We start from the raw sequence: 26,530 nt of genomic DNA on the forward strand, positions 1-26,530 counted from the left end.
AAACAAACACATAACTTAAAAACAACATAGGAACAATAAGTTCCATCGTATATCATACCGCAGTTCCGAATCGGTTTCTTTGCAGTTAGTGTTTTCCCTTCTATACATTTCTATCTTGCGTTCATAATCTCCTTGTTCGTTATCCATTTTTATGTACATTTCTTTGTTTATTTATACTTAGCTACTTATGACCAGATATTATTTACCTATATTATGCTTTATATTTTTACTGTCATTTATTCTCTTACATACAGTTATAAGTATACATTCACATAGTTATTCTTTTTCTTTGCCATTCTTATATTATTATTATTCCATTTAAAAGATTATAAAGTATAGTTTGAAATGCTTTGTTTACCATCCTTCGCACCTGCTAAGACACCACCTCATTTTCTCTTTCTTTTCTTTTCTCCCTCCCTTCCTTCTCCTTCCTTCCTTCCTCGTCTCCGTCCCCTTCTTCCTTCCCTTACTTCTCCCCTACTCCTACCCTCTGTCTTCTCCTTCCTGCCCTCTCTCCTTCTCTTTTTCTCTCTTCCTCCCTCCTCTCCGTCCCCTTCTTCCTTCCCTTACCTCTTCCCTACTCCTACCCTTTTCCTTTGAACAGCAGGTTCAAATCTCACCGGCTCAGGGTTGACTCAGCCTTCCATCCTTCCGAGGTGGGTAAAATGAGGACCCAGATTGTTGGGGGCAATATGCTGACTCTGTAAACCACTTAGAGAGGCCTGAAAGCCCTATGAAGCGGTATATAAGTCTACTGCTATTGCTATTGCTATTGCCTTCTCCTTCCTACCTTCTCTCCTTCTCTTTCTCTTCCTCCCCCCTCTTCTTCTTCTTCTCTCCCTTCCACCCACCTCTCCGTACCTCTTTCTTCTTCCCTTACCTCTCCTCCACAGACCTTACTTTTAGATCCTACTTCAATTGGGTTCGCTGCTTCTCCAGCGAATTACACCAACCTCCAGGCAGACTTAGCAAAAGTCCATATGGGGGAGCTGATGAGTTGCTTTCACCAGAGAAAGCTCCTGGTGGTTCTCCAATGTGGCTGTATTTTCCTTTTGTGTGTGCATTTTTCTCTTGGGCGGAAATATTGTGTCGTTACCCATCTGAATGCACTGAATCCTTCTCAGCATTGTTTTCCCTCTGATGGAAGAACCCACGGCTTCTCTTAGCCCGGTTTGTATAACCTTTTTGAGATTCTAGTTCCTGATGCTCACGTTGTCTTTCTTTCTTGATGATGAATTCCTTAATTGTAGCCGTTTCACAACCTTCTAAATGCGGAGGCTTGCATGTGCTGGAGAATTAATAGACTTCATCCGGAGCACTGATGTAAGCTTGTTTACATCATCCTTCAGATATGATAGAATCTGGGGCTTCGGAAGCTCAAGTTAATCCTCCAGCCTTTGTTTATGCTCAAAATTATTGAGATTTGAGTTATGTCTCTGGGCCCGACTAATAAATTGGAAATGGAAACTTTGTGGAATGTGTGTGTGCGTGTATAAATAGTTAAAAGAGGATTTATTTACTCAATTGAAGATTTTCATGTACGAAATTTGGCTAACTAGGATCAGATTTTCTATTATTAGAAAGATTCTAAAGCTAATGCTTTTAAACAATTGCAATCTTTAAATATATTAATTTGCTACTGATATGTTTATACAAATGCTTCTTTTGTTACCAGAGTAGATATATCACTGGATGAACTTTCAAAATATAAATCTTTATATATATATATATTTTTTAAAAAAAGATAAATGTAGTATTCCAAAAAATATTGAGATAATGGTTATTAAGCATTTTGATCTGCCACATTTTCTATTCTTTTAACAAATGTTATTTAAAAACAATTATAGGTGGTATTACCTCCTATACTTTGAATATTAAACAATCCTTGGGTCACATTTCTTCAACAACTAGAGTTGTGGCCCAAATTTGTGACTTCATAATCCTAGTAGGATAGCTTTTGAAAGTCATCCATTTCTTCTTCCAGGGATTGAGAAAGAACTCCAACTACTATCAGCCACTGATAGTAGTGGTTAGTCCCAGTGTCAGGGAAGGCTGATGTCATCAGAAGGGTCAAAAAAGGAAATGATGATTCTGTAGAACAGTGTTTCTCAACCTTGGCTACTTGAAGATGTCTGGACTTCAACTCCCAGAATTCCCCAGCCAGCGAATGCTGGCTGGGGAATTCTGGGAGTTGAAGTCCTGACATCTTCAAGTAGCCAAGGTTGAGAAACACTGCTGTAGAAGATGGATTAAGAGGGTTTGCATTTGCCAAATTTCTAAGAGACCCCAGATTCTTTGCTGATTCCCAACTGGAGGTTTGGATATATATATATATAAACATATCCCTTTTCGTTGGATTTCAGCCCTTTCGTAAGTGGAAATCAGTAAAAGAATGCAGAAGAAATTAGATGCAGGCAACGCCTTACCACCTTCGTTTCTGTCAAATTTGATGTTCTTTTGATTTGGGCAGTTTAGTAAAACACCATCTCAGAATCTTGTTAGAATTATCACAATTTTCTGACTTATTAAGGATGTATGTGTTTTGCAGCTGCAGTGATCAAGATCATAGTCCAAAGTATTTTTGTAGTTTTATATATAAAAAAACTTACCAGAATTGACAAATACCAGAATGCGTGCGTATGTTGTATTTGTGCTGATGTGTCTAGCTATCTATCTGTCTGTCTGTCTGTCTCTCTGTCTGTCTGTGTGTGTGTGTATGTGTATGTGTATGTATATGTATATATTTATATTTATATTTATCAGCACAAATACAACACACACACACATATATGTGTGGCGCAGTGGTTAAATGCAGCACCGCAGGCTACTTCAGCTGACTGCAGTTCTGCAGTTCGGCTGTTCAAATCTCACCGGCTCAGGGTTGACTCAGCCTTCCATCCTTCCGAGGTGGGTAAAATGAGGACCCAGATTGTTGTTGGGGGCAATATGCTGACTCTGTAAACCGCTTAGAGAGGGCTGAAAGCCCTATGAAGCGGTATATAAGTCTAACTGCTATTGCGAATATATATATATATATATATATATATATATATATATATATATATATATATATATATATATATATATACATACATACATACATACATACATACATACCATACATACATACCATACATACATACCATACATACATACCATACATATATACCATACATACATACATACATACATACATACCATACATACATACATACATACATACATACCATACATATATACCATACATACATACATACATACATACATACATACATACATACATACATACATACATATATTTTTCTCCTTGGGGAAAAATGTCTTTTTGTCTTTATGTCTGTACAGTTTATTTATCTATACAGGTAGTTCTCAACTTACTACCACAATTGAGCCCAAAATTTCCATTGCCAAGCAAGATATTTCTTAAGTGCCTTTTGCCCCCATTTTATGATTTTTCTTGCCACAGTTGTTGAGTGAATCACTGTAATTGTTAAGTTAGTGATATGGTTATTAAGTGAACCTAGTTTCCCCATTCACTTTGCTTGTCAGAAGGGTTCAAAAAGTGACCACCTGATCATGGAGATGCTAAAACTGTCATAAGTGCAAACAGTCATAAGTGAAAACAGTCATAAGTCTCTCTTTTTTTTCAGTGCAGTGCCGTTGTAACTTTGAATGGTCACTGAACAACTGGTTGTAAGTCTAGGCTGTGTGAGCCTTTTACCCTACGCTCTTATTCAAGGGTTGGCTATAGCTTGATTCTATTTAGCAGACTCAAAAAAATTCAAATAGTGACCATCACAAAAAATACCGTATGCGCCTCCTTCATACTGTAAGGCAGTGTTTTTCAACCTTGGCAACTTGGCATTCGCTGGCTGGGGAATTCTGGGAGTTGAAGTCCAGACATCTTCAAGTTGCCAAGGTTGAAAAACACTGCTGTAAGGCATGCAATGACGATTTCTCTGTATTTTCACAGACCAAAAGACAATCCCTGAAAATATGAACTTGGCAACCTTCACAAAATCCTGGATACTTTGGGGTTGTGCTGCCATTAGAAAAACTGGCTTCACTCTGAGGGGAAATGCTTCGTCCACTGCAAAGAGAATGCCAAGGGCTGAAATGAGATTGCCCTCTGGAGGATCCCTATCATGAATCGATACACAACGATCAAACAGCTGGGAGATGGGACATATGGCTCCGTCCTCCTAGGAAGAAGTATTGAATCAGGAGAGCTGATTGCCATTAAGAGGTAAGGGACCTTTCTGAATTGCTGTCCTTTTTAACCCGACGTATCACGTTTCAGCATCACACGATGTCACGTGTTCATGTTTTTGAAGGCTGTGGTTCAAACTTTTTCTAACACAAGGATATAGCTTCAACTTGTCAGGTCAAAATTGACCCCTTAGTTGGGAAAAATCAGTACTTCCATTTATTTTGAAACCACCAAATAAAAACTCAGATTTTCAATTGTGCTAACCTTGAGGCTGGTTTTCAACCACTTGGGAATACAAAACAGCTTTTGACTGTTTCCCCTCTTACATTATTAGATTTTCATAGTGCACGAAAATCTGCTTTTGGAAATTCTTTTCATGTTCGAAAATGAAAAGAAATGTTTGAGAAACAGCCCCCCTCCCCCAAAAGCATAGAGGTAGAGAATGAGTTTGTAGATCTTCGTTTGTTGTGGCTTTGAATTTATTTCTCCAGTCTTATGTCACAATGGAACTGGAATACAGATTGTGCCCAATAATAGATTTCTTATTCCTTTTGCAGGATGAAGAGGAAATTTTATTCCTGGGAGGAATGCATGAACCTTCGTGAAGTCAAGGTACTTGACACTTCCTTCTGATTCTAAACTGAAGGAGTTTCAGTTTTAAATCAGCTGTGTAGTGTTGAAACCTGAACTTTATTTTTCTAAAACCTTTGTTTCCCGAAATCAAGACCTATGTTGTTTGTGTTTATAAACGATGCAAGAAAGTTAAACAGGCTTTCTTGAGACTACTTCAAAGGTAAAAGTTTAGGGCTACATTTAAATTGTAGGTGGTGACTGTTATAAGCAGATATTTGATTTGGGCAAGTAGACAGGAAAGGCAAGAGAAAATTAGTGCCAACACACACACACACACCGCCCCCCCATCCCCAAACAGATGCATGCATCATGAATTAATAGGAATTTGGGATTCGGTCTATAGGATATTGCAAAACAGCTATAAGGTTTTTCAGCTCCAATGTGGCCATATCCATGTTTATTAAATGTGTGCTTATATTGGGTTTTAGATATCTTTTCCTACTGGTACTTTGAAGTTATTTTGCTCTTCAGATCAGAGCTGTTTTACGAACTAGCTGAGCTAGGTTTGGTAAGATGCTTGGTCCTCTAGCTATGAAAAGGGAGATCTAGTGACAGGCTGTTAATTAGGGCATCGGTCAGAACCCTGATACAGGCCTTCTAAGACTATTGTGAAGCTGACCGGCCTATCCATTGCCCAGCAGCTGGCATGTAAGCATCTAAATAACAAAACGATTGTGAAAAATTAACATTAATTGGTGTCTCTATTGTGGAAGCATAATGGAAAGATATGTAAGAAAGCACCTGAGGCTGCAATGTTCATTCTGCCTGGAAGGAGTGTTGATCAAAAGCTTATGGTTAGATGTTGCGTTTCGCTGCATTAAGATCTCTGCAAAGAAATTGGCTTCCTTGGTGCTGAAAAGTGAATTGTGCTAAATGCCATCAGCACACAACATGAAAGACGGGGATACTGTACACACCCAGTTCTAGAGATCTGAGTTTGTTTGTTGAAGGGGGCCATATATAAATTTAACAGCACCTTAAATTACATTTCTGGAACAAAGATTCATTGTCTTCACTTATCTTGGAAGTCCGCTGTGTCACAATGCCTGTAATTGTTTTCTGTCGTTTTTTCCAGTCCTTGAAGAAACTTAACCATGCCAACATAGTGAAACTAAAAGAAGTTATCAGAGAAAATGATAATCTGTACTTTGTATTTGAGTATATGAAAGAAAACCTTTATCAGCTAATGAAAGAAAGGTACGTTGTTTTTCCTCCCAGACACACTTCAATGGCCTAAGAAAAGAGGGAGAGATCACTTGCCTTCCCAGATGTTATTAAACTAAAACTCCTCATACTCTCTGCACTTAGGCAAAGGATGATAAGAATGATAATTTGTAGCTCTCAGAAGGCGACCCTACCCCCGCACGCACCCCCCCCCAATGTGCGGCTGAGACCTGAAGGCTAGCTGGCCAGTAGGAGACGTGCACGGTGCACGGTGGAGCTGAACTCGCATGCCATCAGAGAGGGCGCTGTGTGCCACCTCTGGTACATATGCCATAGGTTTGCCATCACGGCAGTACACCATCTAATTAGCTGTTGCAAGATTGCACAGACCGATTACCAACAATAGCGATAGTGACAAAGAAGCAACAGTGGTGCATTGGAATATCTGCAAAAATGCCATTTGCCTGCAAGTAATAATTAGTTGGACTACAAAATAGGCAAAATAATAGAAAAATAAAGAGGCTGAAATGCTCTGGGACTTTATAATTCAGACAGAGAAATATCTGTCACACAACATCCCAGACTTAGCAATTCTTGATAAGAAAGGCCAAAGAGTCTGAATTGTAGGCGCTGCATTTCTTGGGAGACAGCAGAATAGAAGAGAAAGAACTGGAGCAAAATCACTGAACGCAAAGACCTGCAAACAGAAGTAGAATGACTGAGGCAAAAGAAAGCAAAGATATTACCAAAAGGCTGTTTTATTTGAAACAGCTGACATCTTGCAACGATACCTTTAATAATATTAAACAACAACATCTGCCTATCCCAGATCCTTGAAAAGGAGTCAATAGGTAGATTAAAAAAATGCCAAATCCAGTCTGAACATCTGGCTAACTGTGTGACCAACCATAATAGATCTGATACTTCATGTAGCCTAGGCACAATGGTATTCTCGGGGTTTACTTTAAGTTAGTATTTCTGAGAAATAACAACAGCTGGGTTGAACCACCATGTCAGTTTCCCATCATACTTGGAGTCCAGGATATTTATTTGTTTATTGGGCATACAACAACAATGGATTCTGCTTTAACTTCACCACGTGCCCAAGGATACCAAGAGCCAATGACGATGCTCAACCAGTAGGATGGCACTCTGAATACCCTGGCATTTCCATCCTTGTTCTGAAGCTGAGTGAGAACCTTTTTCTCAGTTGCTTATATGTCATCATTAACAGTAAAGCTACATCTGAGTGTCCTAAATACAGGTGGTCCTCAACTTACAACGTCAATTGGGCCCAAAATGTATGTTTCTCATTGAGAAATGTGTTAAGTCCCATTTAAGACTTTTATTGTCACCTTGGTTAAGTTGTTAAGTCAGTAATACAGCTGCTAAGCCAATCTGGCTTCCCCGTTGACTTTGCTTATCAGAAACTTTCAAAAGGTGATCACATGATCCCAGGACCCTGCAGCTGTCATAAATGTGAACCAGTTATCAAAGAACTGAATGTAAATTACACGATCATGGGGATGCTGCAACAGTTTATGTGTGAAAAGTGGTAATAAGTCACTTTTTTTCCAGTGCCGCCGTAACTTCAAATGGTCACTAAACAAACTGTTGTAAGCTGAGGGTTATCTGTAAATAAATAGAAGAGGACTTGCTCCAGAACTAAACCATTTCAGAATGTCTGAGCTAATTTGCTTGTGTTCTGATCCATTTATAGCTTCCCACTATATCTGCTCTTTGTGAACGACTTCAGCAGGGGTGGGTTCCCGCCAGTTATAACCTCTTCTACAAATCTACAGTGCCGTTTAGAACTGGTTTCAGCTCCCTCCCCCCACCCGTCCGCACATCATCACAATGAAGAGCGAGAGGAGGAATTCTGGGAGTTGAAGTCCACAAGTCTTAAAGCTCTCAAGTTTGAACACCCCTGGGGGTTTTTTCCCTAAAGAGTTAAAGGTGCAAGGGTCTTGTAACTTGACAGCTTTAAGACATGCACACTTCAATGCCAGAGTTCCTGAGCCAACATGACTGGAGGAGGAATTCTGGGAGTTGAAGTCCACAAGTCTTAAAGCTCTCAAGTTTGAACACCCCTGGGGGTTTTTTCCCTAAAGAGTTAGAGGTGCAAGGGTCTTGTAACTTGACAGCTTTAAGACATGCACACTTCAATGCCAGAGTTCCTGAGCCAACATGACTGGAGGAGGAATTCTGGGAGTTGAAGTCCACAAGTCTTAAAGCTGCCAAGTTTGAATACTCCTGGTTTTTTTTTGTAAAGGGTTAGGGGTGCAAGGGTCTTGTAATTTGACAGCTTTAAGACTTGCATGCTTCAAATGCCAGAGTTTCTGAGCCAACATTTTGGTTGCTAAGCAAGAGCGTTGTTAAGTGAGTTTCACCACATTTTACAAGTTGGCCACAGCCACCCAGTCACATGGTAGCAAGCCACTCCCACCTGGTCACATGGCCAGCTAGTCACTCCTACCCGGTCACATGGCCGGCAAGCCACTCCCACAAAGCAGGCCACACCTACAGAAGAGGTTCTAAAAAAAATTTGAAACCCACCACTGGACTCTGCAGATAAGAAACCTCATATGTGAATATTAACTTTGAGTTCTGTTTCTGCTTTACAGGAACAAATTGTTCCCAGAGTCCACTGTCAGGAATATTATGTATCAGATTCTTCAAGGCCTTGCATTCATACATAAACATGGTAAGGTTTAAATGACAAATTGGATGATTTTCTGCTTGTATCACAGAAGGGAGTATCTCAGATGTATTTGGACAGAAACGTCTTGTTTGGGTTCAGGGAACTAAACAATGTTATCATCAAGGTTTTCCGAACAGCCCTGTTGTTAAATAAATAGTTACTTCTTAGTGATAGTTCTGAATCCCATCACAATCCACAGAACTGATTTCATGTCAGCTGACATAGAGCTGCACTGTACAAAATGTATTATTTACATCCGTTCTTTTGTTAAACTGATCTATCCTATAAACAGATTTAAGAGTTGATAATCCCAACAGTGATCTCATTTTTAAGTCAGGAAGCTACAATGGGAAAATAAATAGCAAGCTGTGTTGCTGTTATTGTTTCAGGCTATAACAGTAACATGCTTGTATCGTTCCAAATTTTAAATATTTTATACATAAAACCCAGGAATCTTTTTGTTGTTGTTGTTGTTCAGTCATTACATTGTGTCCGACTCTTTGCAACCTCATGGACCATAGCACATCAGGGGCTCCTGTCTTCTGGAGTTTGCCTAATCTGATGCCCAATGTGTCAATGACACTATCTCATCCTCTGCCCTCCCCTTCTCCTTTTGCCTTCCACCTTCCCCAACATCAGGATTTTTTTCCAAGGAATCCTCTCATTGGGTGGCCAAATATTTTGCTCTTCAGCGTCAGTATCTGTCCTAAGTGAGGGTTGAGGTCCCTCAAGACGGATCGATTGGACCTCCTTGCAGTCCGAGGGACTCTCAAGCGTCTTCTCCAGCACCACAATTTGAAAGCATAGATTCTTCAGCTGTCCTTATGGAGTCTATATATATAGTCAGTGTAAACTATTTTTTGCTTTCTATTCAGAAATAACTCACGTTCATGCTTACTTTTGTTGAGTAAGGTATTTGTTCTGCTCTTTACCTCCAAACTTAAAGCATAACCAAATAACCTTTTTTTTTCTAATTTAAAAACCTCTCAGCCTAAAATGAAAGGAAGAGCAGCGATCCAGTATTACATAAGCGAAAATGTAGTTTGATGTTTTCTGCACTGTTCATTCTTGTAATTCTTTTAAAAAAAAAAAGGCCTATAAAGTGAAAACTTAAGCAGAAGGATGAGAGAAAAGCCTAACCAGAGTTTGTCTTTCCACACAGGTTTTTTCCATAGGGACTTAAAACCTGAGAATCTCCTTTGCATGGGACCAGAACTTGTGAAAATAGCAGATTTTGGCCTTGCCCGTGAAATTAGATCTAGACCTCCCTACACAGACTATGTTTCAACACGGTGGTAAATACTTAAGTTAAAGTCTTATTAATTGGATTATTAGTGATAATTATTGACACTTCTGTTTGAATTTTCTTTTTTGTGTCTGTTAGGTAAATAATGAAGTAGAATCCAGCTTTGAGCATATGCAATAGGACTGATTTAAAAAGGGGGAGGGTGTAACGTAACCATCCTCTGCTACCAAATGTGATGAGGCCAATGTGGAGAAAAGACAGGACACAATCTTTCTCGGGATGGAGCGACCCAGATTGGGGGTCTGGTAGCCCCTTTTATTGAGATAGGACAAAGGCAGGAGGAGCAATAGCTGGTTTATGAGTACTTTGTGTTATACAATTTCAGAGTCTGTGTTCATTCATTGTCTTAAGCTTTGTTCTGCGTAAGTGTGGTTTATGAATAAACCGCTGTTGTTTAACTTTACACCACCGACTGAATCATAAAACTGAGTCCAGTTGGGTAGATTGCACAACCGTCATCCAATCTGACCAGGTTGGGCTTAGCACAATGCATGAACCATATATAGTCTTTCCATAAATTCTGTTTAACAACTTGATAGATAAGAAGTGTGGGTGAATCCAGTGAATGGCTCAGCACACTATAAAAAGTCATCCAATGAGATAAGAAAACTCATGAGCCCTGATAGAACACTTAAGTTGCAGCTCAGTGGAATTACTATAGAGCAATGATTGTGAACCTTTTTGGCACCAAGTGCCCAAACAGGAGCACGTGCGCATGTGTGTGCACCGGAAACTTGAAGACCAGCTGGCTGGCATGCGTGTGCCTATTTTGGGGGGCGTTTTGAGTTTTTCAGGCCGTTTTTCAGCCATTTTCAGGTGCTCCCGCGTCTGCGATGACCAGCTGGAAACCATGCGCTCCAGAAACCAGGTGTAAGAGTTCCAAAAACCATGTAGAATCAAATCAGAATCGAAGGCAAAACGATGCTTAAAGTTCCAATTTAATAAAGCAGGCATGTTGGCACATAGCTATGGGATCCCCAACTCTGGAAGTTAACATCAGAATCCCACCCAGTTAAAAGTTCATGATCTTGTCCCCACACCCACAGTCCATCACATGGTCCAATCTTCTCCTTCCACGCTGGCGTCCATGCCCAGCTTCTTCCGGTCAGGTCTACTGGTGTGGAGAACAAAGGATGACTTTGACTTCTAGCAAAGAATGAAAAACAATACATTCCAAAATCCTACTCCTTCTAATCCCCCCTCCCATTGACTATGCTTAAAGAAACAGCATAATGAAATAAGAGAAAGTGTGGCGGGCCAAAATTCTAAAAGGAATATAAATGCAGGCCCGACACCAGGAGAGCAGCTGGTGAGGGCGCGCATGCCCACACAGAGGGCTCTGTGTGCCACCTCTGGCACAAGTGCCATAGGTTCATCATCATGGCTTTAGAGTCTCACCCTGAGAAAGGAGTGGGTAGTGAGTGGGCAATGAGAACACTCACAATATCTGTGTCCTATATTAACAGCTGCTTTAATTACTACTGTTCATTTAAAAAAACCACCGTCGTTTTGCTTATTTTTGGCTTTTAGGTATAGGGCTCCTGAAGTGCTCTTGAGGTCCACTAACTACAGTTCTCCCATTGATATCTGGGCTGTTGGTTGCGTCATGGCAGAAGTGTATACCCTCCGGCCACTCTTTCCCGGGAGCAGTGAAATTGATACCATTTTCAAAATTTGCCAAGTGCTGGGAACGCCGAAAAAGGTAGCTAAATGAGATCCGGGCCCTTCTTGCGCACGGAATATTTCAGGCCTGAATAGCTTCTATGGACTTTTGTCTTTCCTCAGGTCACATTATGCTGTGTGGATATTAGATAGAAAAATCAAATGATTCCAGGTTTATATTATCAACAGCTAAACATTGGCGCACTGTATGAAGAATGCAAGATAGCCTACATTATATGCCTCGATCATGTGTGTATATTTCAATAGAAATTGTCACAAAGATTGTGTTGACTTGAAAACATAACCCAGTATAATTCTCTCTAACTGTTGTGACAATACAACAGCATAGTAAAGCTTTCAATTCCATAGTAAAGCTTTCAATTCCATAGTAAAGCTTTCAATTCCATAGTAAAGCTTTCAATTCCATAGTAAAGCTTTCAATTCCATAGTAAAGCTTTCAATTCCATAGTAAAGCTTTCAATTCCATAGTAAAGCTTTCAATTCCATAGTAAAGCTTTCAATTCCATAGTAAAGCTTTCAATTCCATAGTAAAGCTTTCAGTTCCATAGTAAAGCTTTCAATTCCATAGTAAAGCTTTCAATTCCATAGTAAAGCTTTCAATTCCATAGTAAAGCTTTCAATTCCATAGTAAAGCTTTCAATTCCAGCCAGGTTTTTATGAACTCTCCCCAGAGTTCCAACTATCCCAGCACTCCAACTGTCACGTGATCATTATCTGGACACTTAGCAACTTTTTTTTAACCCCATGATCATGTGATTGCCTTTTGCAACCTTCACTGGCAGAAATACCATGGGGAATCCAGCAGAGAACAATTGTCCTCTGTCTGCAAACAATCTCTCAGCCCCCGTATGTCCATGCCAAGGCAGCCACTGGTATGCCTTTTCGTACTCTCCTGAACCTGCCCATCTGACTGTACTGCTGCTCACTCTCTCCAACCCATACCATTCCTCTTGGGCATCCTCCCTAATCCATATGTGCCTCTGGTCCATTGCCGCACACTTTCCTGACCCATGCTGCACCCTCACGCACCATGCTGTAGCTCTCATGCGCACCTCAAACTCTTGTACACCCTCCCCACCTTTCACCACGCTTCCTGCGCACCTCCTCACTCCCTTCCCCACCCAAGGACAACAACTTACATGTCTCCCAGTCTGGGACTTGCGATTTCCTGCTGGCTTGCCAAGTGACTAGGTTGCCAGCAGCAGGAAGTTGCCTCGCTTACCAACAGTGAGATACGTTTAACAATATCTGCCAGGGATTGCCATCGCTGAAGTGATGCAGTCATGTTTTACAACTAAATCACTTAGCAATGAAGATTTCAGTCCCAATAAGTCCAGCTGTCACAAGTTGAGGATTACCTATAATATGCATGTAAGGCTGCAATAATATGCTACAGAAGTTCCCTTAACGTCACTCCTCCTTAATCCTTTTCAGAACGATTGGCCCGAAGGCTACCAGCTGGCAGGCACCATGCATTTCCGGTGGCCCCAGTGTGTTCCAAATAACCTAAAGACCCTCATCCCTAATGCCAGCAGCGAGGCCATCCAGCTCATGAGAGACATGCTGCAGTGGGACCCCAAAAAGCGGCCGACCGCCAGTCAGGTTTGATATTCTTTTATTAACAGCTCTTTATAGATAACGCTTGTTGATAGCATAGCTGTTCTGACCCCACCCTCATCCCACACCAAGACACTCCAAGCCAAAGATACTTTACGGAATTTATTCACAGACAGGCAGGTCCTTGGCAGCAATCCAGCACAGATAAGCCTTGGCAGCAATCCAGCCTGCCAAGCTCACCATAATGTTCTCCAACATTAGTTAATGCATTGACTTCTGCAGAAGGGGCTTGTGCACAAGCAGTCCTTTTATAGTCTGGAGAGGAGCCTAATTACCACCAGCTGTGTGCAATTACCTCCTGTAACTGCGCAATTGTTCCTGACGCCTATTAGCTCTTCGGTGCTGTGCATCCAGAAACAACTCACTGCTGGCGTCAGGATCACTCTCCCTTGTCTCCTCCCCACTGCTCCAACGGCTCCTGCTGGGCCACAACAATAGCACATTGTCTCTCTCAAAACTGAAGGAGCCACCAAAGAGGAGAATTTGCAGAACAGTTTTGCCTGTTACGGCTTCTAACCATTGTTGAGTTCCTGTTGCTCCAAGCCCTATATCAGTGTCCTTATTATACAGGGTAGGCACAATTCTCTCTCGAAGGGTCCCCAACCTGTGGGCAGGCCCTGAGGGGTTTGCAACCGGGCGGTGGAAAACGGCTGGCAAGCGTACGCATGGACGCATCCTCACCGGCACAAGCAGCAGGCAAGCATGTGCGCACTCCATTTAAGTGAGCGGCATTCATGCGTGCACGCTGCTTGTGCAAAAGGACCTGCGCACGAGCACCACTTGTTCTGAACCATTCCCCCTCCTCCTTCACCGATCGGCAAAGCCGGAAACGGTGAACTCTGCTCTATAATCTATGGGCTGATGTCGCTGCTTCTCCTACTACACATCCGTCGGTTCTTCTTGTAGTTGTTACATTAACACGGCATCTCAAACCCGTGATGACGTTTGTTACCTGACTGAGCATTTGGTTCCCTACAGAGGCTAGCCATCTGCCCACAGGCAGGACGAAGAGCCCCCCCACCTGCTAATTTCCCCCCAGCAACTGGCATTCTCAAGGGATGTGTCGCCCTTTAGAGCCAAAGCTGGAACCTTTTTCTTCTTCTTCTTCCCCAGAATAGTTGGGCAAACTGTACCTGTTTAGCAGTTAGCAATAGCAGTTAGACTTATATACTGCTTTCAGCCCTCTCTAAGCGGTTTACAGAGAGTCAGCATATCGCCCCCACAGTCTGGGTCCTCATTTCACCCACCTCGGAAGGATGCAAGGCTGAGTCAACCTTGAGCCGGTGAGATTAGAACCGCCGAACTGCAGATAGCAGTCAGCTGAAGTGGCCTGCAGTACTGCACCCTACCCACTGCGCCACCTCGGCTCTTTGAAAAGAGCCTTTCCCTAGGCTTACAAATTGGCTGCAGGATCACAGGAAAACGTCCGTTTGAGTTAAAGCAGGTCCCACAATTCCTTCATGCCTGTTCCCAAGCACCACCCTCTTCGGTCAACTCGGTTCAAAATGGGTGTCAAAAGTTCAAAAGAAACACGTAAAAATGAAACGCTTCTGGAAATTGAATCCTGCTTGTATTAGGATATCCTTGAGCTTTTCCTTTCCATTTTCAGAATCACAGGAAATCCCGTTCCGGCTATTGAGGCTGAAAATATCCCCCTATTCCTACCCTTGTTTGATTGCTTGGCCGTCTTCGCCGAATAACGAACGTTTCCCTTGGATTTCAGGCACTTCGGTATCCTTACTTCCAAGTTGGCCAAACCCTGGGGCCTTCTCAGTCTATCCGGGAGCTGGGAAAGCAACAGCGAGACCTTCCTGACAAAGGACAAAGTCACCTTAAACCCGTTCCGCCAGCGTCACTCCCGCCTAAAGCACAAAGTGGCCTCTCCTTGAGACCATGTCCACAGAGCCATTCCTCCCAATCCCTGACCTACCCACACAAAGCAGACTCGTCCGCGAGGGACCCCTTAAAGGAAGCCAAGCCAAGCCAGGTGGTCTTCCCAGCCATTCACGCCAAGCTTTCTCTCCAGGTAAGAAGCTTTGAACACTTTGCATTTTTACAACAGGCGCAATTGTTCTCTCACTCTGTTACTTTCCCTCAGACTAGCTCCCCTCATCAAATTGCTTTGAGGAAGTAGAGAGGGAAGAAGAGCTTGGTTACGTGGAGATTTAGCAATAGCAGTTAGACTTATATACCGCTTCATAGGGCTTTCAGCCCTCTCTAAGCGGTTTACAGAGTCAGCAACTTGCCCCCACAGTCTGGGTCCTCATTTCACCCACCTCGGAAGGATGGAAGGCTGAGTCAACCTTGAGCCGGTGAGATTTGAACCGCCAAACTGCAGATAGCAGTCAGCTGAAGTGGCCTGCAGTACTGCACCCTAACCACTGCGCCACCTCAGCTCTTAAGATTTCCATTCACGCCAGGAGTTTGCCTTTCTCCTTGGATGACAACTGCTCTCTCCACACTTAGCGCTCCATCAGGAAGTACGCAGTTACTCAGAGGCCATTCTAGAGCAGTCTTGGGAACCTGGTATCAAAAGATGAGTTGTAGCGCATTAGAGTTGAATTACTACAGATCAAGCGGAGTGAAGTCCGCTATGTTGCTTGGAATTGAGTGCATGGTGTGTTTTTAAATCTATCTTTTCTTTCTTCTATTCTTTTTGATTTATTGTATTGTTAGCCACCCGGAGTCCTTCGGGATTGGGCGGCATACAAATGCTATTAAACTTTGAAACAAACTTTGAAACTTTTCATCAGTATTTGCAAACCACTACAGAAATATTACTAGAAATAAGAACATACAAAAGAGAAATATGAAAGGACCTGTGAGATAGTTTTATTTAGTTTTTGTGGCAGTTGCTTTTGTACTCAGCTTTGTTTACTGTTTTTAGCCTTCTTTTATAAGTTTTGTTTTCACGCTGCTTCATTTCTGCTCCAATATTAACTATTGTTCCCATTTCAAATGATGTTCTATTCTTCGCAATGCACATCTGTGGGATACTTTATCTTGTAATAGACCTGTCTATCTAGCTAAGCTTTTTTCTGTTGGAGAAGCTTTCTGTAGTTGGAATAAATTATGCACATTTGTTCTGTGTATACATTGCATTGTCTGAATCACTGCTTTCCTATAAATGCAATATCTTCGTTTTTGAGAGGAAATTGACCATGGGATCAGATTCCAGCAGCTATAGGAGAATGAAAAATCACATCGGGAAGCCAATCACATGCTTACGTAGAGTGATCCCCAACTTCCTTTTATTTGCAAAGCAGTTTAAATTCTGGCCTATTTTTATTTTGACAGACAACTTCCATTGCCACAGAAGAAGCCAATGTTGACCTCAAACCAAAGAACCGACATAAATGGGGCCACATTATTGGAACTCTAAAAAGTTCTGAGGAGTGGGATACCGTGGAAGAGAGTGATAGGAAGTCTTCCCTCAGCAGAACGGACTTTAAAAACAAAGGGCAGATTGATGATGCTCTTTGTAGGTAAGCCTGGGAGCCCCCCTGTGTATGATCTATTTCTCAACCTTTAAGATGTTTGGACTTCAACTCCCAGAATTCCCCAGCCCGCAATTCCTATCCTAATGATATATTTTAAAAATAAGGAAGGGCAATATATGGCTTCTCCGATGATGGAGGACTATTAGCCACGTTGGCTAGAGCTGAGAGGAAGTTCAGACATCCTCATAGGGCTGCGTATAGCTCCTCCCTGATTTATAGGCTATATATTCCATTCCTGCTTAACGTAAGATCAATTAAAGTTGAACAGTAATAACCTTTTCTGAGGAAATATGAATGCACAAATTGTATTGGCGCCATGTGTGTAGCCAGTTTGTACTCCTACAGAGCGACAAAAGGCACAAAATCACATTTTCAGTATCTTGTGTAAATATGCATTTGTGTATCGTGGTGATTTTGCTCAGTTAACATATTGGATTGGATTTATTACATTTATATGCCGCCCTTTTCCCCGAAGGGGACTCAGGGCGGCTCACAATTCAGTCAGGGAAAGGGGTACAGACAAGGGATAAAAAAGACAAACATATAAAGATACCTTGATATTAAGGTAAAACTACCTCATCAATAGCTATTCAGCCTGTCCAATAGCTGTCTAGCTATTCATTCGCATATTTATTCAGAAGTATATCCCAATTAGTTTAATGGAGCTTACTCTCAGAGAAGGACAATGTATATTTATTAAGACTTGAGTCCTATTTCCTTCACTGGAGACTCCTTCTAAATAACCTTGCATAACAAGTACCCTATTTTTTGGAGTATAAGATGCACTTTCTCCCCCCCCCCCCTCCCAAAAATGGGTTGAAATGTCTGTGCGTCTTATACAGCGACTGTTGCCGAAGCCCCGCCAACCTGCTGGCCCCAACCTTTTGGCTGTTTTCGGCCTTCACGTGTCACGTTTTTGGCCTCCGCACACTTCGATTTACACCTGTTCCAGGCTGTGTGGATCGTCACAGCACATTGCCACCAATAAGTGCCTCCGCATGTCGCATTTTTGGCCTCTGCGCATCGCGTTTTCAGCTGGTTCTAGGTGGGGAGTGGCGGCAGTGGGAACCAATCAAAAACATGACGCGTGAAGGCCAAAAACACGACCCGCGGAGGTGGCGATGGGCTGTGGTGATCCCTGCAGCCTGGAACAGCTGATTGGGGGTATTCTGGCAGGTGGGTCTACGTGCCAATCAGCTGCTCATGCTGAATCAGGCTGTGATGAATGTGCTGAAGCTGACCATGCTGTTTGCTGCAAGGAAGCTAAGCCGAGTGAATACCAGTGGATGCTGGTAGGCAGAGACAGATTTTTTTTCTTGTTTTCCTTCCCAAAAACTAACGTGTGTCTTATACTCCTGAGCATCTTATACTCTGAATACTTATACTCGAGTTGTGAGCCGCCCTGAGTCCCCCTTCGGGGGAAAAGGGCAGCATATAAATACAATAAACTAAACTGAACTGAACTGAACTGAAAAATATGGTACGTGGTGGAGCAGAACAAACATCTGAACATTATGTGTCTTTTTCTATGTGACATGAATTAACCATTTTAGCATGTAGTTATTTTTGGTATTTGAGCATCAGAAAAACATGTGTTGGAATTTGCGCTGAACCTTCAGGTTTTTGTTTTAGATTTTTATCCCATCTTTTATTTTCTGTGCAACTCAGGGCGTCAAAGATATCAATACTCCTTCCTTCTGTTTTTCCCCACAATAGCAACCCTGGAATAGCAATAATAGCAATAGCAATTAGACTTATATACCGCTTCATAGGACTTTCAGCCCTCTCTAAGCGGTTTACAGAGTCAGCATATTGCCCCCAACAACAATCCGGGTCCTCATTTTACCCACCTCGGAAGGATGGAAGGCTGAGTCGACCCTGAGCCGGTGAGATTTGAACAGCCGAACTGCAGAACTGCAGTCAGCTGAAGTAGCCTGCAGTGCTGCATTTAACCACTGCGCCACCTCGACTCAGTTGCAGCTTCTTTTGGTCAGGAAAAAAAACCCCATGTGAATTGATACAGAGGGGTGTATCGTGAGTGTGTGAAGTGGGTTATTTTGTTTTTGGTTACAGATTTGAAAGTATTTTGGACCTGAAACCTTCAGCCTGCATAGGGACGGGGAACAGCGCACCTTCCTACCTGCAACAGGACATGCCAACACGCCAAGTTTCTGCAGCCAAACAACATTACTTGAAACATTCTAGGTATTTACCTGGTTAGTAAAACAAGCAAACCCAAACCATATTCTTTACTGTGATATTTCATTGGCATTTAGATTGGGGGGCCGGGGGGGGGGGGAGAAATACCATTTGATTTCATAGCCTCAAACTGCTTGTTGTTGTGTAAATTGTTGTTTTTGTTTCCTTTGCTCATGTGTCCAAATAGCAGCAGATGTTCTAAACAGCTGACTTTTCAAAATGTTATCAGTTTGCTCTGCCCTGCGCAAGCCGTATCTTCATTGTGCGCTTTGCAGAGAATATTTTCACAGATTAAATTCTATTCAGTTTATGATCCTCGTGCCACCCTTCCCTCCACGGAGCTCAGTCTGATTTTTTTGATCGTAGCTTGGTTTGCTTTCACAGAAATCCTGCAGATTATGCCAGATTTGAAAGGAACAAGTTGCTCAAACTGTTAAGTTTCACAGTTCAACGTAAATTGGACTTGTCTAAAACTTGAAATACATCGCAGATGATCCCCCCCCCCCCGGTTTGTAAATTGTCAAAATATAGCCTGCAAAAGAGACAGGCAACATTAGCCTTCCTGTCATTCCCAGAAAATATACCACCAAATTTTGCTGGCAAATAACAAACAGAAACTGAATTTCCCATCAGTTTTTGGTGGAGAGCATTTTAAAGGGATTTCAACTTTTGTTGCCTTTTAACACACCCAAAACCAAGCAAAATAATCCTCCCCTCTAATCAGGCAATGAACTCTTCCTCCATTGTGGCTCTTAACTGCATCTTTCAAAAATATAAAATAAAATAAATAAAGGCTGCAGGTAATTAGCTGCTGAAAGGTTGCTCACCTTTGTCCTTAGGGTCAGCAACTGCAATCAAACAGCTTTTCAGTCAAAACAATGGTGATTTCCTAGCTCAGTGGTTCCCAAACTTGGCAACTTTAAGACTTGTGGACTTCAACTCCCAGAATTCTCCAGCCAGCAGCGCTGGCTGGAGAATTCTGGGAGTTGAAGTCCACAAGTCTTAAAGTTGCCAAGTTTGGGAACCACTGTCCTAGCTAAATGGTATGTCTATCAAAACTAGACAGAATGCAAGCTTGTGATTTGGTGTTGAAGCTCAGGAGGACATTGGGAAGTCGTCCTCTGGCTGAAAACTAAGAAAGATCTTTTGTACTAATTAGTAGTCAGCTTTCACAGTAAATTTGCACCATTCAGCTGTTTAAATTAACTAGGTAAAGTGACACAATGTTGTCTCTGAGCTTTGCCATTTCTTCATTATTCCAGCACCTCCTGTTTCTTTTCTCTAAAGGCACATACTGATTAACTGTCCTAACCACTGGAATCTTTCTAAGAAGAAAGAATATTCTTCTAAAAAGAATAATCAGTGCCAATGAGCAGTAACATTTGCAAATAATTAAGTCGGTTGGGAATTACAATAGCACAGAAATAGAAGAGAAAAAAGATATATTCGTTTATAACATATCTGCGGCATTTTAACAGCTGTCTCGTTTTGACCTTAGGAATAAGCCCAAGAAATAATTTGGTATCTAGTTCAAGCAAAGATTCTGTCCTACCAAATCCATGGCCAAGTTCTAGTTTGCCTAGAAAGACGTCGGCAACAGCAGGCGGGATCACCAGGCTGAATACCAGTAAGAAGTCTTACTGAAATCTTCTGAAGGATTTACTAAATTAGTTTAGTTTAGTTTAGTTTAGTTTAGTTTAGTTTAGTTTAGTTTAGTTTAGTTTAGTTTAGTTTAGTTTAGTTTAGTTTAGTTTAGTTTAGTTTAATGAAATTTGTATGCCGCCCACTCCCATTGAGACTCTGGGCGGCTCACAGGCAAGATAAAAGCATTTTTAAAAATTTTAAAATAAGAAATACAATATTAAAATTAACACAACATCCATTCTGTCCAAGAGGGGCTGGATATTAATCAACAGCCCCAGGCCTGCCGGAACAGCCAGGTCTTGGTGGCTTTACGGAAGGCCGGGAAAGTGGTGAGGGTCCGGATCTCTATGGGTAGTTTGTTCCACAAGGCCGGCGCAGCTACAGAGAAGGCCCTGCCCCGAGGGGCCGCCAGCTGGCATTGTCCGGTCGACGGTACCCGAAGGAGGCCCAACCTGTGTGATCTTATTGGTCGTTGGGAGGAAAATGGTAGGAGGCGGTCTCTCAGGTAGCCAGGTCCTAAACCATGTAGGGCTTTAAAAGTAACGACTAGCACCTTGAAGCGGGTCCAGAGACCAATGGGAAGCCAGTGCAGCTCACGGAGGATAGGTGTAACATGGGTGTATCTAGATACACCCAATATTGCTCGCGCGGCTGCATTCTGGACCAACTGTAGTCTTCGAACACTCTTTAGGGGCATTCTGATCCCCCACTATTACCCCTTTTCTGAATGGGATACTTCTAAAAGATCCCTGAACCAAGATCTTAAAGGCATTCTTAATTTGACTGAGTTCTGTGGGTATTTTCTTCGTAATAATTCTGGATAGAATTACAGTCTTTGACTTCCTATGAATTGGGTTTTTAAGATTATTATCACAAAAAAACACTCCTTTTTTAAATTAACAATGTGCCTTTCACTGTCAGTTCAGAAAGTCTGCTGGCTATAGTACAATCTTGACCCATTGTTACTGTATTATATTTCATTCAGGTTGCTGCTTTATGTGACCTTGTCAGAGAAATGAAACTACCTCTATGGCATCCTTTCACATGGGCTGGGCTTTAATACAAGGAGAACGGCTCCCAACCAGCATCCTTTTTAATGAAAGTAATGCAGATAGTGTCTCTTTAGAGCAGGGGTATCAAACTCAAGGCCTGCAGGACGGATCCAGCCCACAGGGTGCTTAAATCTGGGGCACGGGGGCCACCCTGGAAATAGCAAAGGGCCAGCCCGCGGTGCCTCTAGCAGTCAAAATGGTGCACGGGGGGTTGCATATAGGTTCCCTTCCCCATTTATGGCCTCCTGCAGCACTCTGCCAGCCAAAACAGGGTTCAGAGGAGCTGCACACACACACATCTGTGCCCGTTTTGGCTCGCAGACTGATGCAGGTGGCTGTTCAGGCTGAAAACAGGGTGCGAGGGGCCGCTTACACCCACTCATGCCCCGTTTTGGCTACCAGGGTGCTGCAAGAAGTGTCCGGCCCGCAGAGGAGAAGTACAATGCTGATCTAGCCCTTGAAGAAATTCAGTTTGACACCAGTGCTTTAGAGATTTTTTCCACAGGGTATTAAAATGAGACCCTTAAATATATATACTAATATACATACCAGTGTTTCTCAACCTTGGCCACTTGAAGATGTCCGGACTTCAACTCCCAGAATTCCCCAGCCAGCGAATGCTGGCTGGGGAATTCTGGGAGTTGAAGTCCAGACATCTTCAAGTGGCCAAGGTTGAGAAACACTGGTATATACTATATATACTATATATATCCCTAATATGAGGAATGACACTAGGCCCACACTCACAATAGCCACACAGGATGTCACCACCAAACATCCACGCAGAAAGCAGACTAAAACCCACACTGATGAGGAGGCACGACCAAGGACCAGAAGCCAGACCGCAACTGCACCATTAGCCTCTTCAAACCCCTCCTATCCTTACATGAAACACAAACCCACAACCAATCAGAACATACCTCCACCCAATCAGAACACAGCCAAGCTCCCACCCAATCAGCTCAAACCCCCCACTGGCAGTTAAAAGGAAGAAACAGCCGAGATCTCACATTGCTCCTGGAAGCACGAAGCCTGAAGATGACGAATGAGACTTCGTCGAAACGTCACCAAGACTCTTCCAATTTTACGCGGGAGAAAACCCGAATAACTAAAGACCTACATACTAACACCCGCGAAAACCTCAGAAAACAAATACACACACACACATATATATACATGCATACATACATACATATATTGGGGCTTATTATGCTGATTGAAATAATTTGCATTTGAAGTTATGCTAATTAAACGCTAATGTTTAACATATTTCAACTAGGCATTAACTGATGTTCCTTTTAAAGAAACGATAGCAAGTGGTGTATGATGCCTAAGGAATGTTTATCTTGACCTCCTGCATTGATGCATCCCTGTTTCTTGCAATTTATTTCAGATTGCACAGGATCAAGTGGCCTAATGGGTGCTTATGTCCCTTCCTTTCTGAAAAAAGAAGTTGGCTCTGCTGGCCAGAGAGTGCAGTTGGCACCAATTCTTGATCCGCCTCCTGCAGATTCATCTTCTCGTAAGCTCTGTTTCCCTGTGGAAATGATTTATGCACTATAGTGGTGAAGCCACTGCTCTAGAAACTGTGGCATTTCATTTGGGAAATCCTCACAGTTCACAACTCCTCAGGTTTCAACTGGATGTTAATTGGGTTCACCGACAAAAGGGCGAACGACAAAAGCGCGCCCGACTAAAACGCGGTGATAAAACCGCGAGTTCTAAAGCACTCCGACGAATGAGCGCTGAATCGCGGCAGCAGAAGTGCGCTGTAAACCTAACCCTAAACGTAAATCTAACCCTAAACCTAACCCTTACCTTAACTTAAATCGATGTGCTGTTGTAAATCGCCCTTCTGTCGCTGCGCTGTTGTCGGCACGTTGATGACGTCGCGGTTTTAGCGACGCAGTTTTGTCAGCGCGCTTTTGACGGGTCACGGTTAATTGGGCAACCAGCCAGGCGAACCTCATGTTAATAAGTAGCTAATTTGAACGGATCTTTTCTTTTGGAAACTTCTGACTTTCTGTGTTAGACAGTCAATAACAACAAAAAATATAGATGCTTACATTGTATGCTCTATTGTGCCTTGCACTATTGTACATAATAATGTTCTCTTCCAGTAGAAGAGGATATCTGTAGTTCAGAGTTGAATAGTGGAGTGCTAACCGGTGTCTAGGGACACAGTGGCTCAATGGCTAAGACGGTCGGCAGTTCAGCAGTTCGAATCCCTAGCGCCACGTAACGGGGCTCCTGTTACTTGTCCCAGCTTCTGCCAACCTAGCAGTTCGAAAGCATGTAAAAATGCAAGTAGAAAAAGAGGAACCACCTTTGGTGGCAAGGGAACAGCATTCCGTGTGCCTTTGGTGTTGAGTCATGCTGGCCACATGACCACGGAGACGTCTTCGGACAGCGGTGGCTCTTCAGCTTTGAAATGGAGATGAGCACCGCCTCCTAGAGTCGGGAACAACTAGCACAACAACTAGGCTCTCCCCCTGGGGGCCGCTAGTTGACACTGTCTAGCCGACGGCACCCTGAGGAGGCCAACTCTGTGGGATCGCACTGGACGGTGGGAGGCTACCGGTGGCAGTAGGTGGTCTCGCAGGTACCCTGGGCCTAAGCCATGGAGCACTTTAAAGGTCATAATTAGTACCTTGAATCGCACCCGGAAGACAACCGGCAACCAGTGCAGGCTGCCTAAAAGGGGTGTAACATGGGAGCACCTAGGTGCCCCCATGATAACCCGCGCAGCCGCATTCTGGACCAGTTGAAGCTTCTGGGTGCTCTTCAAGGGCAGCCCCATGTAGAGAGCGTTACAGTAGTCCTTTAATTTGAAATAGGATGCTTTAATCTGACTTCCTCTCTCCTTTTCCTGTTCTTCTTCATTTGTAGAATACAGTTCCTTGAAGACTATCCGACCTCATATTGTGAGGCCATCGTTTAACCTGGCTATGAAAAGCACACCAGGGTTTCTGCCAGCCCCACCGCCTGTTCAACCTGCGCATGGAAGGATTGACTGGTCTTCAAAATATGCTGCTCACCGCTGAATTATGGGATTGGGCCATGCGCTCCATGACACTGGCTAAACATCCAGGCTCCTGTAACATTTCTCCCGTCCGTATTTTCTACAACCGAGACATTTCAGGATCTTTTAAGAAAGTTTACTTTTTAGTTGTATGTATTTGAATGCAAAGTTGTGTAATTTTTGTATTGTTCTTATTTTACGACCGAGGCATTTATTTTCATAGGACCAATGCACATTTGTATATCAGCATAGAATTGTGGGGGGAAAAAAATTTTTTTTTTGTTCTGTGGGCTTTTTTAAATAACTTTTGAAATTCATTTTTTTTTTAAGAAAGAAAAGGATTTTTTTTTCCTTTTCTTTTTTGACCACATTTTATATAAAACAAATAAATGTAGCAATAAGGAGGTATTTAATATAATTAAGGTATGGTTCATACTGTAATGACATTTACCAAATATTCCATAAGTTAAGTTTTTGGATATGGTATGCTGGGCAATTAACTCGCTGAGTAGCTACTTCTCTAACTCCATAACGGAATAGCCACAGTGATGGTACTAAGCTTCACTTTTCTGTAGTAAAATATGAGATATTGGGCATTTTGTTTTTTACATGACTGGGAATTATTATAGCCAGTGTATAAAATCAGCAGAGTACAATCTTGACCCCAGTTGTATAATTTTAGAATGTAGGCGGTAAAATGTACTTTTGGCAGGGAAAGAGGCATTTTCTTTAATTATATTTTGAACAGTATTTTGGTCAGAGTATCAAACCGCCATGGAATTCTAAACTTACTGGTTGGTATAATTCACCATAAGCATTACAACGGTTCCACCACAAATGCGCGAACGACAAAAGCGTGCCTGACTAAACCGCAGTGACAAAACCGCGGTGACAAAACCGCATGACGAAGGAGCGACGAATGAGCCCTGAAGCGCGCCGACAGAAGCGCGCTGTAACCTAACCCTAACCCTAAACCTAAACCTAAACCTAACCCTAAACCTTACCTTAACTTAAATCGGCTTCTGTCGGTGCGCTGTTGTCGGCGCGCTGTTGTCGGCGCGCTTTTGACATCGCAGTTTTGTCGGTGCACTTATGACGTTCGCGCTTATGACGTTCGCGCTTTTGTCAGGTCACGATTACAACATGGTTCTGCCCATTGTTAATGGCAGTGGGATATTAGCGTAGTCGTGTACTAGCCCCCCCCCCCCCGCGTGCCATTTCATACTTAACACTAGCTTCGTTTCACAGTGAAAACTAAATTTATTATAGGGGATCCTGCTTCAGTTGTGAGCAATATGTTTTGTAGGGTAGTAAGTCTTGGAAACTATTTAAAGCAATATTAAATGTGACAAAGCTGGGTTTGTAGAGTAATATAATGAAGTATAAAGTATTAAAATAACTACCAGCAGCAGCATCAGAGTTGAAGATTTTTATATATTCATAGCCTACATTTTATTTTTAATTCCTTAGCTTTTCTTTTGCCCAAATGCAGTTCTGTTGCTTCAGCATAAAAGTGGGTAGAAAAATTTTTCTTTCATATAATGAAACGCTTTCTTTTCAGGAACAAGTTGACATTGATTTATTTTTAGAGTATTTAAAAGTAAATTTCATCCCTTCTAGAAATCAACATAGGGTTGTTGTTGTTGTTATTGTTGTTGTTGTTGTTGTTTTGATAGACAGAATTGGAAAGCTTGGAGCTTTGGAGTGGAAAAAGGTAATAAAAGTTACAGTGCATTATTTTAAAGGAAAAAAAAGTGCAGGTGTTGAAGTTCAGTGGCTCTATCTCTTCTTATGCTGGG

General features: G+C 42.3%; 1 protein-coding gene across 3 annotated transcripts; it reads left to right on the forward strand.

Moving 5' to 3' along the window:
* Positions 1-1,043: 1,043 nt before the first annotated feature.
* On the forward strand, positions 1,044-25,924 carry CILK1 (ciliogenesis associated kinase 1). 3 transcript variants are annotated; one of them, XM_087718967.1, is made up of 14 exons: positions 1,044-1,170; positions 3,974-4,246; positions 4,768-4,822; positions 5,919-6,040; positions 8,632-8,711; positions 9,871-10,003; positions 11,545-11,716; positions 13,132-13,299; positions 15,038-15,340; positions 16,612-16,799; positions 18,888-19,030; positions 20,512-20,640; positions 23,103-23,231; positions 24,599-25,924. In XM_087718967.1, the coding sequence occupies exons 2-14, from the start codon at positions 4,146-4,148 to the stop codon at positions 24,751-24,753; spliced, it is 1,878 nt and encodes a 625-aa protein (XP_087575093.1). In that variant the 5' UTR covers positions 1,044-1,170; positions 3,974-4,145; the 3' UTR covers positions 24,754-25,924. The 3 variants fall into 3 exon arrangements, with proteins under 3 accessions (XP_087575093.1, XP_087575095.1, XP_087575096.1); XM_087718969.1 differs by lacking the exon at positions 20,512-20,640; XM_087718970.1 differs by lacking the exon at positions 20,512-20,640 and having other exon boundaries at positions 18,888-19,019; positions 24,599-24,736.
* The last annotated feature ends 606 nt before the right edge of the window (positions 25,925-26,530 follow it).

This window comes from Thamnophis sirtalis, unplaced genomic scaffold (assembly GCF_051295495.1).
Source record: "Thamnophis sirtalis isolate CommonGarterSnake01/CBP01778 unplaced genomic scaffold, rThaSir2_p1.2 scaffold_6, whole genome shotgun sequence".
In the NCBI taxonomy this organism is placed as follows: Eukaryota; Metazoa; Chordata; class Lepidosauria; order Squamata; family Natricidae; genus Thamnophis; species Thamnophis sirtalis.